This window comes from Podarcis liolepis, assembly GCF_965112155.1.
Source record: "Podarcis liolepis genome assembly, chromosome: 3".
In the NCBI taxonomy this organism is placed as follows: Eukaryota; Metazoa; Chordata; class Lepidosauria; order Squamata; family Lacertidae; genus Podarcis; species Podarcis liolepis.
The window spans coordinates 51,549,939-51,569,231 of record NC_139557.1 but is presented as its reverse complement, the minus strand read 5'-3'; the positions used below and the strand labels follow the sequence as shown (position 1 = coordinate 51,569,231).

The window sequence follows — 19,293 nt, the reverse complement described above, 5'->3', positions numbered from 1 at the left end:
ATTGTTGGCCCTCCGTTTTACACTTCACCAACCCCCCTTCCCCTTTTTTTACACCCTGTTGCCAGCTGTGGGGAGGAAACCAAAGGAGAAAGTCCTTTCCCCCTTTGTTGTCATCCTCTCTGCTGCTGTGAGGAGTATGCTATGTGAATAGGAGAGAAAATGTTAGAAAGCAGACTTCCTTCTTCCTCTTGCATGGAATGTGGGGTGGGGATGAAAGCTGCTTTCTCCTTCTCTCCAGAGGAATAAGCAGGACAGGCCCGAGCCTCCTGCTCTCCTGCCATCTCTCCCCGCGCCCCCCAATCTTGGCCTCCTACCTAGCTGACACTGAAACAGCATCGTTGATTTGAGGTGTACAGCAACAGCAGAGCAATACAGTTGCTGGGAAGCTGTTCTGGTCTGACCTGGCTATTCTCCTGTGGCTCATCTTGGCCTCCCAACCCCCATGCATATTGCCAGGGCTGCCTGCTCATTTGCCTGCCTATTCTGTTGTCACACTGCACTTTGCATGGCTGCCCAACACAGCATGGTGACATTTTTACAATTACATACAACAGTATATATATATCTTGCTTAAGCAGCAGATCTACTATTATTATGCCTCATGAAAACCAGTGAGAGTTGCCTCTAAGTGAATACGTTTAGGTGGGTGGCTTTATGACTATATTGCATAGAACAGTGGTGTATGTTTGAGCACAATAAAACCATCATAACAGCCAATATCTTTTAAAAGGCCTAATAAAAAGCAGGAAATGTCACTGTGAAAGCTGAGATGGGTTCAGGTCTGTCCTTTGCTCAAGCCACCCGAAGCTTGTAAAGTAACTAACAAACTGATCCACAGACATTAATTTACGGGGGGGGGGGGTTAATCAAAAAATTATGCAGTAACACTTGACTAATCCATGATTAATGATCCAATGCTAACTGGGATATGAAGCCAGGGTATGAAGTGGGCTTAAAATTCACAGTATGTAGTAAGAATTATATCTGAACTGAGCACCCTATCCCACCCCTTTCCCCATTTTTCTAGCCTCTGCTTGCAAGGTAGACAGCAGACCTTGCCAACATCTCCCTACCCTACAGTCTTGGAGTAGGCCTTAGCTTGGAAAGGAAAACCACGGAAACTTGGCTTTGTTTCATGGTTTGGGATCTTTACAAATTATGGATAAACATTATGTCACCACTAGGCCCAAGGCAACTAACCATTTTTTTAAAAAAAATGCGAGGACATGCAGATACCTGAATTTTCACCTTGAATGAGTTTTCTGGCAATTCTGTTAAACATGGTGTATTTAGATAATGTCCTGCTACATAAACCACTACTGAGTAGTGATTGACAGAGTAACAAGCCTGAGTTCATCCTCGCGTCAGTTAAGACAGCCTAAAATACCCAGGTTCAAATTCTTACAGCAGGGGTGAGGACAGTGTTCAAAACTTCCATTGTTCTAGGCACATTTTGCAATTGAGAAATCTATAAGTGTGAGCAATTTCTGAGCTCTGGGCGCAGTACTGCGCCTAAGATTTCAGATTAAAGCTGCAGAGTGGAAGGAAAGGAGGACTTTTTTCTGCCTCCCCACTTCCAGCTACTCTGAGAAGAATGGATAAGAGACCCTTTAAAAAATATTAGGGGGTGGGCAGGGGAAGGACTAGATCATGTAAAAAAATGAACATAGAATTTTAGCTGCGGTTCATTCATTTTCAGCTTTGTATTCTTGTTATAAAAAAGCGTGCCTAGACATTCTGTTGTTGCGCCCATAACCTCGGTTTCAGGTGCCATTTAGCTCCTAGCCATCATATCTCAGTTTCTAACACTGGGTGAGGAACCTCAGGCCCAGAGGTGAACCCCAGGCCTTTCTGTCTGGTCCTTGGTATTCTTCAGAGGCCACACCTCTCACTAGCCACGCTTTGCACTGTCCTTGTGTTTTTGTCTGGCTGGAATGCATCCTTGAACTGTATGATGTCTCTTGATTGCACAAAGAGTGCACCAACGCCCGACTTTGGTGTGTAGCCCAGTATAGAAAGGTAAGAGTCAGAGTCATTGCTCTTCTTACTTATGCCTTTGATCCCCTTGCTGCTGAGATCTGGTCTCTGGAAGGTTCCATAGAAGGGAATGTGGTCCTTGGACTGAAAAATAGTCCCTATCCCTGCCTTAGAGACAGGAACATCTTTTTAAAAGACAGTGTATCTACAAAATTCCACTTAACAGTGCAACCCTGTACATGTAAGTAAGCCTCACTTAGTTCATTCTACAAATAACAAATCCCTCACTTCAGAAAGTGAACTTACATGCCACCATGGACATCTACTGAAGCCACATGACGGTTGTAGCCAAGGAACTGGAGGTTTAAGACCTCAGTAGTAAATTCCATTTTCTTTCCGTTGAAGTCTTCCTTTTCAAAAAGGGCTATGGTTGGCTCAGAAAGTTCCTGTTTTAAAAGAGAAGGTTGTTTATTTCTTGCACATCTGATGTTTACTAATGTGCTGGACAGTTGCGAGATGTTCATCAAGCACTATACACCACTTAAATCTGGGTCATCCCCGACCTCAGTGCTGCATTACATTGCTATTACCTTAGCTAAAACTGTAATGTTACAGCAACTTGCCTTTGAACAATTCTCCAACATAGGAATGGTTGGGGAGGTTAGTTCAGTAATACTGTACTGTAAACCATGGTATCTGGAAAGGCTTCAAGTCCTCAGTTCAAGCTAAATAACTTATCTAATACAGCTATCTTTTCAGAGAAATGAAAAACAAGTCCTCTGGTCTGGAACTGACTAGGTGGCAAGTCTGTATAAAAGGCATTACTCATGAAAAAGTTATTTCAAGTGTGGGATGAAAACTGGAAAGAGAAGCAAGGTGATGACTTACAGCCACACCTTCCATTCTTGGCTGGCATTTTCATGAGTCAGCAACAGCTAAAATTGCAGAACTTTTCCTACAGCTATATGGACAAACAGATGTGCTGCAAATCTGTAATTCTTTACAAAGTAAGAACTCTAAACTCTGCTACTCTGGATTTTATACATAACATTTATTTTATGCACTTATTCCATGCACAAGAGTTACTAATTTATAATTCTAGACAAGGTATAGATAAAGTCAAGGTGTCTTAAAGGTAAAGGGACCCCTGACCATTAGGTCCAGTCGTGACTGACTCTGGGGTTGCGGCGCTCATCTCATTTTATTGGCCAAGGGAACCGGCGTACAGCTTCCGGGTCATGTGGCCAGGATGACTAAGCCGCTTCTGGCGAAGCAGAGCAGCACACGGAAATGCCGTTTATCTTCCCGCTGGAGCGGTACCTATTTATCTACTTGCACATTACATGCTTTCGAACTGCTAGGTTGGCAGGAGCAGGGACCGAGCAACAGGAGCTCACTGTCATACAAAATGTTTCAAACGTGCTCATGGCATTTCTGCTAAGGCTTAGATTGGTGAGGACCATATAGTTTGTAGGGAAGGATTTGGAGTTGGCACAGAAATCCTTTTGCAGCATTAAAATCATTGAATGAGAGAAATAATACTGTATTTACTCGAATGTAATGCACATCTTTTTTGGCCAAATTACTTCGCAAAAATTAGGGTATACATGGTTTTGAAAATTGAGGTAGGCATTAGATTCAATGGCACATTAGATTCAAATAAATACGGTATATGCTTTAAGAAAAAATTATAGTGAAATGACAGGGGTGTGACAAAAATACTTAAATAGTCTCAAACTGAGTAGGAGAACTTGGGCACCAATTCTTAGAATTACAATTCTTATATAAACCAGCTGAGATAGAACAATTCAGCTGGCCTGATGAAGAGGCCTTCGGCAGCTGACATATGAGAAAAAGGAAGAGCCAAAGGCAGTTGATTTCTTAGCAGAGCCGATGAAATGGTCCTGCTTTCCTTCTGTGTCTCTGGTGCAGCTTGATGAAATGGGCGCTCCTAGGTGACAGTTGAGGAAAAGCCAAAGGCAGCTGGCTTCTCAGCAGAGCCCATGAACATCTGAGTAAAACAGCCTTCCAAGTCTGTGGAATTATCTTGTTTATATATAAGCAAGATATAAATTAGATTCCAGGCATGCTGTTTAGTGATACTTCTTTAGTATGTTAGCACAACCTGCAAATCTTCAAGGTGTTTATTGATGTGAAAAGGCAGGTGCCTTGCCATTTGTTTGTTTTGTTAACAGAACTTTCAAAGAAAACATTTACTTAGCACCAACAGCTTCTTTCAGTGCAAATTAACAACTACCAAATTGCTAAATACAAAGCTTTGCTTTGCGGTTGAATCTGTTGTGCCTAAAATTGACGACTACTACTAGACAAATGTAGAGCAGGTAATTTATGGGCTTTGGGCCTTCGTGGTCAATTAAATGAATACTGTGTATTTATTAAGAAGTAAGCACTTCTACTACATTTTTTTCTAGTGCTGCTATGAATTTTTATCTTGAGAAAAACAAGCGTGGAGTATGAAATACTCATTGAAACTTTCCCAAATACTTTGTCTTCTTCATTTCATGGCACTTTACACCTACTCCTTGTGTGATTCTAGCCAATCAGGGATTATAAATTAACAATATGACATCATGGTATTATGTAGCCAATCAGATTTGATTATGTACCATTAGCAATAAGGGCAAATAAGGCAGCATTGACCACCCTGGGAAGCTGGGACAATTGAGCATTCCTGTCTTCTTGTGGTGCATAGTACAGCAAGAAAGCAGGAATCAGCCAATTCAATTGGCAATATAGGAATATCTTTTGTCCTACTGCATCCTCCGTGAACATTTTGCTCACTCATTTCCTCCTTCAAGAAACTCATCCTCTACTTTATATCAACAGATGTATGTGAAGGGGAGGGGCCGGCAAGACAGCTGACCTGATTGTAAATGTAGGCAGGCTGAAAGGGAAATGTTGAGAGGGGAGGTTGAGGAAGACATTCTGGTGTACAATGGCTGTATAAAAGGCAGCCATCAGAAGCAAAAAAGCATTAATGCTGGCTGGAAGTGAGAAAGGACTAAGGATTTAAGGACAGATAAAAGGAGTGCAAGTATAAAGGAAGGTGGGAGGGAATATACTTTAGAGAATATTAAAGAATTGAAAGAAGGTCAGAGGAAACAGAAAGGACTCAAGTTATACAAAGGGGAGGAAGGCTGGGCACAAAATGCTCTATGTTGCTTAGGATTAATTTGGATGCTTTTAAAATAGCCAGCAAGAGAAACTTTGTGATAGGTAGAATCCTGATATCTCTTGAAATTGAGGGATTTACCATGTACCAACTGAAGCAAGAATATGTTCTGGGAATTTAAGGGTTCTCATTTTAAGGGAAAACTTTACAAGGTAAATAAAATTTTAAGCAGAGGTTGGATGGCATCTCTCATGTATGATTTAGCTGAGATTTCTTCATTGCAAGGGTTGGACTAGATGACCCTTGGGGACCCCTCCAACTCTACTATTCTATAGCTGTATGATTCTATGAAATACATGTAGCTGCCCTGTCATATTTACTCTGGCCCTCAATTAATGGTGGGAATTTTTGCTTTAGTTGATTAATCTTCTAATTGAATTAATTCATGTTTGCAGCCTGATCTTCCTGAAGTCACAGAATCAACCCTGAGAAATAGTTTAGCAAAGATTTAACTGCTGGATTATTCTTTGAATTGCTTTTTTACTAATCATGAGCTACCCTAGGAATATGTACTGAAGGGTGGGATACAAAATTTGTTACATAAACCAACAATTAATGGTAGGATTTTGCAACATCTAAAAATACAGATAGCCATGCAGGTTGTTCCATGCTAATTTGCTGTCAGCTCCATAGAGCTACAATATATGCTTCCTCTCCCCCAAATAAACTATTTAGAAGCACATTTTGAGGTCACTTTTGTTTCTATAACTTAGTCATAAAAACTTAGCTCAGTAATGAGGCAATTTCAGCTTGCAATGGCTATCCAACTCTTTGTAAAACTTACAATATTTACAACTTTGAAGGACTTCAAGCATGTTTTGGGTAGACAACCCATTGCAGACAGATTAGGATAGGCTCCTTCTTCTAACACATACTGATTTCCAGAGAAATTTTCTTCATCATATGCAATCCAACTGCAAAAAAGAAGAAAATGGCAATGTTAAATTCTTGCTTTGTTGTTAATTGCCAGTTTTCTTAATTGTTAGTTTTGTTAATTGCCATTTCAACCCAAGCTCTGTATAGCTTGAAAGCCTGCTACCCGGGTGCTCAGTCAGATGTAGCATTATTCTTCATCAATAAAGAATAAGAATATTCCATTAATGGGCTTTTAAAAATACATGTTTCCTTACTGATATGTTTAAGAGACTTAGCATCATGCAATGCAGTATCAACATGTTCTTGTGCGAAGTTATTCAGAATGAGCAGAGACATGCATTCTAAAGGGTGGGGAAATAATCATTATCAAGCCAAGAAGTGTGCATTCAAATCCCTTCCACTACACTTTTGAATACACAAAATGCTTGTCATTATCCTTAGTTGCTCCCTTACATTTTTAGACAGATTTTACTATTAAGAACAAAAACCTTGATTCCACTAATCCCAAATGGGAAGATGCATCCACCCTGAGCCCATTCAGCGTTACCCAGATGGTTTGTATCTGTTGCACACTCAGAAGCTTGCTTGCTTGGGAGTTCAATGATGCAATTTCGTACTCACCTGCCAGATAATACTTTTGAAGACATAGCAAGGAATGTCTCCTCGATCTCTGAAGTATCTTTCTCAAATATTTGACAGTTACCCTGGAACTCTGGTTCCGAAAATAGCTGGACCTTTAAAGACAAAGCAGGTCACGTTAAACACTAAACATTGTGCTCAGGACAATTCCAACATAGTGAGTGTCAGAAAAGACCTGCAGAAATAAATGAATTTAACTAATGCACTTAGTTGGGTATCACCCCATGTTGTTAAACAAATAATTCTGATATCATTTTAATTATCTCTGAATACAAGCAAAACATTTTTTTAAACTAAACTAAAAATGTATGTAATGTACATTTATGTAAGAAGTATTTCCAAACTATTTTACAAAGATGACTTTGTAGTAGAATTTGACAGTCAATTCTTGATTTCATTTGCTGACCTGGAAGTGAAACTTTATTCTAAGATAGACAAACTGTCTTTTCCCTTATTGTTAGGGCTCCACTGGCAACAGTATCTTTTGATCTGATGTGTTCTTGTCACAGTGAAGAATGAAAAACAGGCTAGAGCTTGAACAGACTGAATGTTGGTTCAACTTGAAAGCAGTGAGATTTTTCAATCTTGATGAGATCCCATTCCTGAGCTTGGTACTTCAGACAAAGGTGGGAACTCACACCTATAGTCATATTGAGCTTCTGAAGCAGAGCGCTCCTATGCTTCCAAATGCCTTGGAACTCAGCCAACATCAGGCAAGATCCCTCTCAAGAGTCAGGGGATGAGCAGGGCTGATGGTGACTGCACATTTTGGCCAGTAGCTAAGGCTAACCAAAATTTGTGGGTGCTTCCCCACTGCCAAAACCAGTATTATCCTTCCATGTGTTGGCCATGTCTACATGATACCATGTAGAGAAGCACCCTGGGAAGATTGAAAAGTCCTTTCGCAAAAGCCTGAGTATTTTAGGAAACCCTGAGCATCACCTGCAAATACATTTGTTCTTGCATTAAAAGAACCATGACATTTGCATTAGATACACATTTTCTCTCAAGCATCTGGCAAAACTTGACAAGGACTCAGTCTGCCTCCTCCCAGGGTACTGATTCCACTTTGTGAATCTCTCTGCCTACAGCCTCTCTACTCGTCTTTTTTTATGTTATCTCAATTCAGCTTGCTATATTTGCTATGTAAAAGCTTGGATGTTTTACCTTAAATTTCCCCGTATGATCACTCATGTTGTCCTAAAATAAATGGAGGGAAAAAGAGACAAATATGACTCCAGAAATATACATTATACAGAAAGAATATTGATTAATGAAATACGGAGCAAGCTAACTTGGTAGGAAATAAAATAAAACCCAGCAGAACGAACAAACAAACCTTACCAAAATTATGGGTTGAACTGAAGAGATCTTACAACTTTTAGCTCCCCATGTACCATAGTTGGGATACAGTCCTTTATCAAGGATATACTGCTCTCCTGTGAAGTCAGGATTTTCATATGCCACCCACCTGTGGGGGGAAAAAATCATGATTTATGCTCTAATTAATTGATGCATTGTATTTTTAAAAAATAATTAAATAAAACATTTAATTATGAATATCGTAGGAAATGACTGATATTAAGTAAGCTGTACTCAATGTACTTAGCTTCATATAAAAATAATATATTTGCAAACACAGCAAGGATTTTATAAAGTCATCATAATGAAATGTTATATTGTTTGCCTCTAATATTACAGCTCAAAACACCCAAAATACATTAAGCAACATTATGATGGGGAAGGTAAAAATGGTAAAGCATGACATCATTACTCTGAAAGTAAGGTAATTTTCTTAAGTCCGGTTCAGCATAGCCCAATGAATAAATATAGTTCACTAACAACTTAGAGATCTATGTACCATTGTCTAATTTCACATTGGGCTAGTAATGTGAGCAAGCAAGTGTGCTGGTTCATGCTGCCCAAATGGGGCCTGCCTACTTCTCCCTTTCTAAAGCCAGGAGGAAACAAAGCAGAGACTGGCTTAGCATTATGAGTGAACCACTATTCATAGTTCTAGTTGCAGGTAGGTAGCTGTGTTGGTCTGCTGTAGTCGAAACAAAATAAAAAAAATTCCTTCCAGTAGCATCTTAGAGAACAACTAAGTTTGTTATTGGTATGAGCTTTCGTGTGCATGCACACTTCTTCAGATACACTGAAAGAGAAGTCAAGGGTGGTGGGAATGGGTGGTTGGCTGATAGGTGTGGTAAACCTGTTGATGACCATTAATGACTGCAATTGGTCTTTTTCCTGTTAACAGTCGTCAACAGGTTTACCACACCTATCAGCTAATCACCCATTTCAACCACCCTTCTGAGTAATACCCCTCCCCACCCTCTCACTATGTATAAGGGTCTGGTAACTTCTGTTTCAGTGTATCTGAAGAAGTGTGCATGCATACAATTTTTTAAAATTCACTATTCATAGTTTGTTTCTGTCCGAAGAAGCAAGATTTTAGGTTTCTTAGTTCAAGACATGGCTGGATAATAAACTCTAGTAAAGCAAAGTTGCATTTCAGTAAAATTATACCAGGCATATGAAGCATGCCTAGCATGAAAGTACTGTATGTTTTGCCCATTGAAGTGTCACATTTTAAAAGTTTACCATTTTCTTTTATTCTGACTCATGTTTAACAGATCCATCAACACACTGTTGATTAATCATTTGAGGCATATGCCTTAAACACACACCCAACATGCTCTGTAAACTGCTTAGTCAAAGTGACGGAGGGATGAACAGTATGTTAACCATGAAGATCAAACTCAAATGGGACATGTTTATACTTGAACATCACATGCAATAGAAATTTTGAAAATAAAGCAGGCTTGGCCAGTCTCTTGGACAAATAAATGTATCAGGCTTCTAGTGCTGCAAACACTAAGGCTATGCTGCAAATGTTCAGCTGGTATGTGAAAGGATGGGTGTCACGCACCCTCAACTTCATAAACCATGGCTTGCCAAGGCTGTCTTGAACTAGTACACCCTCAATGCATGTTCTGATGAAAATATCTGTTTAGTAGTACTCAATTACTTCTAGGAGCAACAGACACACGACCATAGGTGCTGGATGAAGATTGCTATGTTGCTCTCATTTCATACACCTAATCTAGAAGACTAATCGGCATGGTAGGAACAGTACAGATTATCCTTTCTGCAACACAACACTATTAACAGCTATAACAACAGGAAACACATACAAAGACAACAAAGAAGTAATACCGAGTTACTGATTCAGGCCTCTTTTCCTTGTACTTATGTCTTTACAGCAAATTAACCATTTGAAATGAAAATGAAGCTACACATCTGACTTACACTCCACTTAACACATTTATGGATTGAGTCCTTAGTCCGTAGCCAGTATCCTTTAAATGGGAAACAATTCCTGAAACGCTTATATTGGAACTTTTAGTCCCAAAGTCTTTTTCAGCATACATTATCATGTGAGGTTGCATAAAACTCTGTGGAAAGAAAGAAAACAACAGAAAGCCATCAAGGCAAAAGAAATACAGTCTCTGTGATAGAAGAATATAACTCTAAGCAGGTGTTTTGGGTGCAGATGTTGGGTGCATTAAGGTTTCCCACCCCTGCCCTACACTGTAAAAGACATACTTCCTCTGAAGTCCACTCCAAAACTCAAAAGATTTATTTAAATTGGAAGGAGAAAAGATGCCTTGCATAGTTAAAACAATATGCGGTGGCAGGGGAAAGAAGTGGCCTTGCAGAATTGGTGCTCCACATCTTTAAATTGCAAGGGCAGACGCCGGCTTAAACTTTAAAGCACTTTAAATATGGGTATACACTGAAGTGTGTATCAAAACGCTGATGCAGTTTCTTGTAAGCATTGCACTGCTTCTGTCTTTAACCTGCTGGTTCCATCTAGCAACAGACAACACTATGCTGGAACTGTTGTCCTGTGTTCAGAGTTATGTTGATGAATACAGGCCAGCTTTAATGTGAGAACAGAAATAAAGGAAGTCCAAATGAAAGCACTCTGTACTGGTCAAGCTGGGCCAAGCAAGGCCACAAATAACCATGCCTCTCTTTCCCAGATTCCTTCCTGGCCTTCAGATTAGAGGCTGACTTGCTCTTGTTTCTCCCCTTAGCCACCAGGATGGGTGCCTGCCTACTTTTCTCCTCCTCCAGAGAAAACAAGAGAGGTTGAAATCCCTGGCACTCCTCCGTCTTCTCTGATCCACCCTGTCTTCCTCTTTTCTCTGGCATCTGCTGCTGTAGCTATATAGCTGATTTCTGGCATTGGGCAGGCTGACAATGTTTGCCCAAACTTGCACATTATCAGGCAGCAGCCCCAGGAAAGCTTCTGTCTACTATACAGTCTAGTCAAGCAGCAGTTCTTTCAATGGAATACATACTCAAAAACACATTCAAACCAACATCTCCTTTGTATGCATGCCTGTACATTCCATATTTGGATGCACGTCCAAATTAGGCCTGCTGTTTGTGATCCACCAGGTTTCTGTTTCCCTCCCTCTTTTGCACTCACCCACCCACCCCACATACTGGATATGGGGGAGCATGGGGGGGGGGATTGAATGGAATTTTATGAGAAGGGCAAAACGTCTTCCCACTCTCAATCCCCCCCTCCATGCAAACAAAGACAGTGGGATGAAGCAAAACAGAGCGAACCACAAACGTTATTATGTGTTTTCCTCAGTCTACACTTGTTTTCATCATTTTTAAACTTACCCCTAGAACAGGCCTCAGCGACTGCACCTGCTCATCATAACCACCCCAGTCCATCCATTCCTGGTATTCTCCTTCTTCCAGCAAATACTGATGCCCTGCAAACTCTGGCTTCTCATAAGCAACCCAACTAAAAAGGGTAAACAAAATTTTTGAAAAAGTAGTAGTTTAACGTGTGAACAAAAGAATGTATGTACAAAACATGTGATCTTATTGCATTAACGGCAAAAAATAAAATAACGAGATGAACAGCAAAAATGGTAATTAAAATAAATTGTTATAAAAACTGCAAATGAAATAAGGGACAGGACCCACAATTTCAATGGGAGATCTTTAAACACATGACCAACTTAGCCACATTTAATCCAATTTAATACCTCACATTTTGGGAAAGAACTATGTGGACCAACAGTGCAATCTTATACATGCCTATTCAGAAATAAGCCATTTTGTGTTAAGGGGGCTTACTCCCAGGATAAGCAGGTTTGCTGTTACAGCAGTAACAAACTAAAGCCAGATACATCTTCCAGAAGTCAAGCAACATCTCTAAAATTAAGCATCATGTGGCATTTATATTTATATCCTTACCTACTGATCTCAGAAGGATTGCATTATACATCACAGCATCAACACAGCATTAAAAAGGTTTGCTAGCTAATGTTTCAACACTTTTCAAGAGTAAATTAATGGGGACAAAGGAACATCTTATCACAAACATGCATATCACACAAGTATTATGGCTGCTTCATACACTCTGGAAATTAGCAGGTATCATATATGAAGTGACCATTGTGTTTCCTGTAATGTAATAGAACCACATCCCTCGTTCCTCTGTCTGTCTGTCTGTCTGTCTGTCTCATTGTGCATACATGCTGCAGGACCCTAGACTCATTCATTATGATCCTTCATAGGAGGCATATGCTGTGGACATGGACAGTCTAGTCAACTTCTTGTTACACAATACAGTCTCTACACTATAGTAGCTGCCTGCTGAAAAGTCACCTGCTCCAGGCAATACTTACATTCCTCCCTTCACTTTTATGGATCCTATTGATGTGAGTGTTCCTGTTTCCAGCTCTGCTGATTCTTCTTTTTCATTTCCTTCCACAGCAAGAGCTACTAATTCTGAATCAAGCTCTACATGTTTTCCTTCAAAGAATGGCTTTTCGTATATAATGACCTTTAGCAAAAGGAGGGAGATGGTAAATAATATTTAATATTGTGCCTTTTCCAAGACCTCAGTATGCTTTCACATCTATTATCTAACATCACAATCCTAATCATTGCCTATTCAGTTAGCCTTACTGAATACAACAAGGCTTACCTCTAAGTAAGTAGGATTTCAGCCTTAGTATTCTTTATACATTATTTAAATTGGGGCTTAAAAAACCCCCAATACCATTGCTACATAAGATAGAAATTTCTCACAACCCACTCTTAGGCTCAGGTGAATCCCTTTCCCCAAGAGATTCAACTGATAACCCCATTACTTGCCTTTAAGCAGCAGTCAGATCCAGACTTAGGATGCAACACAAACCCCCTTATGCTGGGCTGTGGGGGTTTGTACTGAGCAGAAGTGTCATTTGACCTGTGCCTGCTGGCTGCCAAATATGCAGTAGAACGCTCACAGGTTTCCTTCAGATGGGAGGAGGCAGAGCTGAGAGGATTGGGATCTGCTGGAATCTGAGCCAGTCTCATAGATGGCAACATTGGGTCCAGCCTAGAACTGGCACTGGGATCAGGCCTGGTGCCTGACCACCACCGCCACCTTCCACTATTGACATGAGTGACCAGGATGTGGTGGAGGCTTCATTGCTCCACAGCATCCTGGCAGCAACTAAGGAGTTGGACTGACCTGCCAAGTCATGTGTACAAGAGAGAAAACCAACTGAAATCAATCTGACCAAAGTTACTTGTGACTTAAGTCCCATTGATTTTAATAAATGTACTCTAAACATGACTGAATCCAGAAAGCTTTAAGGGGAGAATGACTGATAAAGCAGTAAGCTTGTTACTTACACCAGAAAGAGAGTACAACAACATTAGTATACAGTGGTACCTCGTTTTGAGTCAGCCTCGTCGAGCGTCCATTTCGTTGAACGTCCGCAGCAAATCCAGAAGTACCAGAACAGGTTACTTCCGGGTTTGCCACTCACGCATGCGCAGAAGTGCAAACTGCTCTGCTTGTGTGTGCAGAGCGGCACTTTGTCATGCGTCCTTTTCATCTAGAGTCTGGGGCTCCAGAACGGATCCCGGTCGCAAAACAAGGTACAACTGTATATAGCTCAAGGGATACACTTTTATTATTACACTTTATTATATAGGAAATTCATATTACAATATTTTTACCTTTGGGCTTTCAGGAAATTCAACTTTGCGTCCACCCTGCAAATATTGAAGGGGCAGGGAAGAAAGGTAATTGAAATGTCATTGAATTTTAATTTTGTTAAAGAAGTTAAAAGCATGATTCAACAGCTATTATTCACTTTCTAAAGTCTGAAAGTTAAATGTGCCATCTGTTGGAATAAAAATAAAAATGCTCCTTTTAAATTCAGCCAAATTAGATTTAAAAACAACAAAAAAACCATTAAATACGAGGCAGCTATTAAAAGATTTCAATTACTAGAAACAGTTCAAGATGGAAATAGCCTGCCTTGCTCACAGGCTTCCTATAGGCATCTAGTTGGCCACTATGACCACAAAATGCTGGGCTAGATGGGCCATTGGCCTGATGCAGCAGGCCGCCTCTTACACTCTGAAGTATGCAAAAATGTAACAAAGGTTTCTTTCCTCCAATGGAAGAAGCCCTTTTATGGGACACTATAAAGTTACAGCTGTTCTACCATCCCTGTAGTCTTCATATCATTATCTTACCATTTTCAAGGGCCTCATGGACCTAACATATGCTTCTTTCTTATCCCAAAAGGATAGATTAGGATATTCTCCAGGTTCCAGCATTAAAGGGATTCCCTGGAAACCAGGTTCTTCATAAAGTAGCCATCTACAAATTGAAAACGACAAGGGAAAAAAGGTCCAGACAATGCTGCGATAAAACATGATGCTATTACATTATTAAAGCTAAAGACACCTCATCCTAGCTATTTCCCAGAAGGGAGATGACAAAGAGCCCCTTTTAAACCACTGTTAAGACAACAGGGTAGAATAAACAGTAAAATAAAATATTTTTTGTATTACTGATCAGGGTAAAATATAACTGAAGGGTAAATATATAGTGGTTATAAGCATTCACTAAATTTCAGGTATTCACTGTGGCATATACATACATACATAGCCAACTTTTAACTTCTGTTCACCATCATTTACATTCTGCAGCAATTAATCATCATTACTGAAAGATAGCATTGACTTCAAAGCTCATAAATAATCTCCTAAAATGACTGTAGTGTACTTATTTTTCTTAATACATACTTCTAATTCAGACATGTTGACAGATGTATAACAGTGTATGCCACTACAGCTGACAATGCTTGTGATTCATTCTCAGTGTTTATAATGACGCTATGATACAACACTTAATGAAATCAGTACTGGTGACTCCATTAATTATCAAGATAAAGCCACTTACACAGTTGTATGACACTTACAAACCAACTCCCAAGGTTCACTATTACAGTCTACCAGAATGCCACATGGTAGGGTGGGGGTAAATAATCAAACTATAACAGATACTGATTCTCAATTGAAATCCTTTCATTTAATCCCCCCTTCTTTTAGTATGACTTTTGTATCACTCTCACCCATTCTGAAAAGTACCTTGGCAGTTTCATCACTGACATTTAGTCAGCACCTATATCTCAGTTTAACGATTTAATACAATCCTGGGATATGTACTAATGATTTATTTTGAATCACCAATGCACTTAACAGACAGCAATCTTTTCCATTATTCAACAAAAATGAGTAAAAATAATTTAGAAGACAGTCATATTTGTTGCAGCCCAGAATCCCTGGTTTAATTGAATGTCTTCCTGCTCTCAGGTAGAACTAATGATGCATTACAAGATGACAAGGGTATAAATATGTAGATATGTTAAGTATTTGTATATTAATTTTTATATTATATTTGCTTCACTAAATGTTTATCAGTGAATCATACCTTTTATCAGAGGTTTCCAACCTTTTTGAGTCCATGAGTCCCTTGACCAACTACATTCTTTCTATGGCACCCCTGTGGGGCTCAGGAGCCCAGTTATATCACACCTTGCCTGCAGAGCTGGTAGCCTCTCACCCTTTTTCAAATGCCCTCCCTTGGGAAGTGTTCTGTCAGCCTCCTCTCCTCTCCTCACCTCACCCCCTTGGGAGTTCTCCGGGCAGCTGCTGCCACCAGCCCTGATCCCTGAGTTGCCCCACCCCACCCCAAAGAGAGGTTCCTCCTCACACTGCCCCACAGGGGCCTGGGAAGCACCCCCTGGCCAGGCCCAGAGGCACCATTCGACTAGGGAGCTTGTAGCCAGGGCTGCTGCAACAAACGGCTGTGCAAGCCTCTGGAAGGCAGAGATGCAAGAGGGCATCAGAGGAGGGAGGAAAGGAAAGAGGGACAGAGGCCAGTGTTGCCCACAGCACCCCTGACTCATTCAAGGCACCTCAAGGTGCTATGGCACACTGGTTGAAAACCAATGCCTTATATGATCATCACTCACTACACAACAGAACAAAAAAATATATGTATAACCTCATGCATAAATGTATCATTTCCAAATCTGGGCATTTGATATCTACTATAAACTAGTACCTTTTTTTAAGGATGCATATCTATATACTTACATGCCCCGATGCACTTTGATAGAACATGTTTTCTGTGCAGAACCAAATCGAGTTTCTTCCGTGTCGTCAAAGTATGAATTTACAAGACCCAGCCCTTCTGGTTCTGTAAACAGGTCAATTCGGCAAATGCTATAATCCTGGCAAAATTATGAAGAGAGAATGATAAATTATAAAATTAGGACTGAGTCTATTCTGTGCAGCAAAGGGAAAGACAAAACATACTTGTGGTGCCCCTTTAGCATTTACAGGAGAGCACCCTTGTAGCAAGTTGCTAATCTATACTGCTGCCATGTTGAAACTGGGAGGGGCCAATCATAGAGGCATCCTGACTGCTTGGAATGGGCCTATGCAATTGGCACCACCCAAAAGAACCAGGAAGGAGTAAAGTGGCTGCAAGCTCCTCTCCTCTCCCGGAGCCCACATATTTGTACAGACTTGGTAAGCCATAGTTTGGTCTACCATGTCAGACAAATCACCCATAGTCTACAAAGTTTAAGCCGTAATCTATAGTCTACTCATATCCATACTTGCCTTTACTACATGCCTCATTGAACCAATCACTGCAGGCTCGGGACATTTGCATTCATCTTTGTTATCGAGTGGTTCTTCACCCCAAAGGTTTGTAAATTCAATTTCTCCTTCCTCCAGAGGAATAGAGGGCCCTTCAAAGTTTGGCTTCTCATATAGAATCCAACTATAAATTAAAACACCAAATCAAACATTGAATCATTCATTTTCTTTCATGCAAATCAGTTTATTTACAAATTTATTTTGAGTTAAAGCATTTAGTTTACCATTACTCTCACATTAACAAAAACTGTAAAGAGAATGGTTTAAGGTCAATATAAACTGGGGTACTCATAGTAGAGCATTTAGAGGTGACAAATACAAGTACAGTGGTACCTCGGGTTAAGTACTTAATTCATTCTGGAGGTCTGTTCTTAACCTGAAACTGTTCTTAACTTGAAGCACCATTTAGCTAATGGGGCCTCCTGCTGCCGCTGCGCTGCCGGAGCATGATTTCTGTTTTCATCCACACAAAGTTCTTAACCCGAGGTAATATTTCTGGGTTAGCGGAGTCTGTAACCTGAAGCATATGTAACCTGAAACGTATGTAACCTGAGGTACCACTGTAATGGATTGGCCATACTGAGAAATGCCAGTATATAATGTTATCACAGTAGGGGTTTAACTATACAACTATATAGCGGAAAACTAGATGCAATAAATAGCAATGTCTTACTTATAATCAAGAATGTTAGTGCAACACAGAAAGATGATTAACATGCAATGAAAGAAATAACCATAGGGAAAGAGCAATGCCTTCAAATACTAGGGCAGCAATGGTGAAATAATGGTCTGTTGTAACAAGCCATCTACTTTCCTGTGAGCAAGATGAGTGAGAAGATCAGAAGAAAGAACACAGAGTTATATAACCCAGTATTTCCAAAATAAGAATATGAACATACTTCACCTGGAGCACCTGTCACTAAGTGGAGAGATGTTGTCAAGACTTTGGAGAGGGTGGTGTCTACCTCAAAAGATCAAAGTCAGAATGGACATCAAGAAAATAGCCAAGTGGGAAACCAGGAAACAGAGATCCAAAGATAATTTAGCATAGAGCTAGAAGTCAGACCAAACCAGATATCAGGTGTTGAAAGTACAGAGCTTCAGCCAAATCCAAACGGCAGGTCAAAACAGTGGAGTCAAGACTCGAAGCTATTTCAAAAGCTGAACAGCTAATAAAGAAAGTCAAAGACAGGAAACATTGAGGAGGTGAAAGAAAGTAAGGAGCTGGAAAGAATTACAAGTCAAGGAGGAGGATGAAGAAAGGCAGGAACTTTAAAAGGCATGAGAAAAGAAGACATTGATTCATATTTAATGTTAGGCTCTCCCATACAACACCTAAGCGTGCATGGTAATCCCATAAAAAGCATGAGAATGATGTGTGCTGGGACTCTGGAAAGAAATGGACATTTGGATAACGGTATGTGTGAAGCCTCTGCATGTAGGATAGAGGAAAGTGTGTGCCATGTAACTGTATTAAGATGACTAAGACATACCAACAATTTGCAATTAACATCAATTTAAGTTGGAAATCTGAACAACATAAAATTAATTCTGGTTTTGCAAGTTTCGCATTGGATGAATCAAACAAAATGGCTGAACAAAGCAGATGAAGCAGCCTACCACAATGGAACAAAGCAAGTAACTAAACAGTGCAGGACTATCAAACTAATTGATTAATACTAGGGTGTTGAGTCACATGCTCTATGCCACAACTCTCCACAAACCAAATCACAACAAATAAATAAAATACAAGCTTTTCAGACAGCTAAACTGAAACATAATTATTTTTATTTTGACATTTCCATCTTGTTATATATCTGCTTGGGCATATTGTGAAAAAATGGCATATAATAAATGTATTTTTTAAAACAATTGTAGATATAGCTAATGGGCACAAAGAACTATGTTTCTTTTATTGCATAGAGCGTGGTATTTGTTTGCTGTTTGGTAAAAGACTAGTATTAAACGACAACTAGATAATTACAGACATGCGTTCCTGCATTGAAACCAACCTCTTTTGCTTTGACTAGCAAACTCTGATGACCCCATGAAATCCCTAAACTTTATCAGTTTCATTCTGTATGCCTTTGGTTTCAGCAGCACACTGGAAGCTGCAGGAATTCTGCCAAGTGAAACAGTTTATCACTTGATAATCCAGCAATGTAAATTTGTTTGATGTTTTTAAATCAAAGCTTCAGGAAGTGTTTTTAAAAGATCCCTAACAGTAATCTTTCAAGAGAATTAAGGCAACGTAGTATAACATTAGAAGTTACTTAAGGTCACAGGAAAAGCTTTTTAGAACATCAAAGAAGGAAAATAGGAACACATGAGCAAATTTAACAATAAGCTTCTACATGCATCAGATCAAAAATCAGACACGCTGGAACAGTTCAAAACATGCCTCAACACACATGAGAATAAACTAGTGAAAACTAGTTTACTCAAGCTAGGCTAAGGAAAAAGGCATGAGACCAAACTGAGTTTAGAAGCATACAGTCAAGGAGTGAATAAAGTATGTTAAAGCAGAATGGGAACATGCAGACTGAATTTAG

At 39.8% G+C, this 19,293-nt stretch overlaps 2 protein-coding genes across 5 annotated transcripts in view; one reads left to right on the top strand and one right to left on the bottom strand.

Annotated features, from left to right (window-relative positions):
* CRYBG1 (crystallin beta-gamma domain containing 1) overlaps positions 1 to 19,293 on the bottom strand; it is a 90,662-nt gene that overhangs the window by 8,665 nt on the left and 62,704 nt on the right. For 2 of the 3 annotated variants that reach the window (XM_083497619.1, XM_083497620.1), the window contains 12 exons: positions 16,703 to 16,865; positions 16,172 to 16,308; positions 14,261 to 14,387; positions 13,736 to 13,771; positions 12,409 to 12,566; positions 11,390 to 11,516; positions 9,998 to 10,143; positions 8,030 to 8,156; positions 7,853 to 7,885; positions 6,668 to 6,780; positions 5,955 to 6,084; positions 2,284 to 2,423 (listed from right to left, as the gene is read on the bottom strand). In XM_083497619.1, coding sequence (XP_083353745.1) covers positions 2,284 to 2,423; positions 5,955 to 6,084; positions 6,668 to 6,780; positions 7,853 to 7,885; positions 8,030 to 8,156; positions 9,998 to 10,143; positions 11,390 to 11,516; positions 12,409 to 12,566; positions 13,736 to 13,771; positions 14,261 to 14,387; positions 16,172 to 16,308; positions 16,703 to 16,865 — 1,437 coding nt within the window. Of the gene's footprint in view, positions 1 to 28; positions 2,424 to 5,954; positions 6,085 to 6,667; positions 6,781 to 7,852; positions 7,886 to 8,029; positions 8,157 to 9,997; positions 10,144 to 11,389; positions 11,517 to 12,408; positions 12,567 to 13,735; positions 13,772 to 14,260; positions 14,388 to 16,171; positions 16,309 to 16,702; positions 16,866 to 19,293 lie in introns of all 3 variants that reach the window. The other variant, XR_014524715.1, reaches the window with a different exon arrangement.
* The window catches only part of RTN4IP1 (reticulon 4 interacting protein 1), an 88,761-nt gene that overhangs the window by 55,287 nt on the left and 14,181 nt on the right, over positions 1 to 19,293 (top strand). The gene's annotated exons all lie outside the window — the stretch shown is intronic.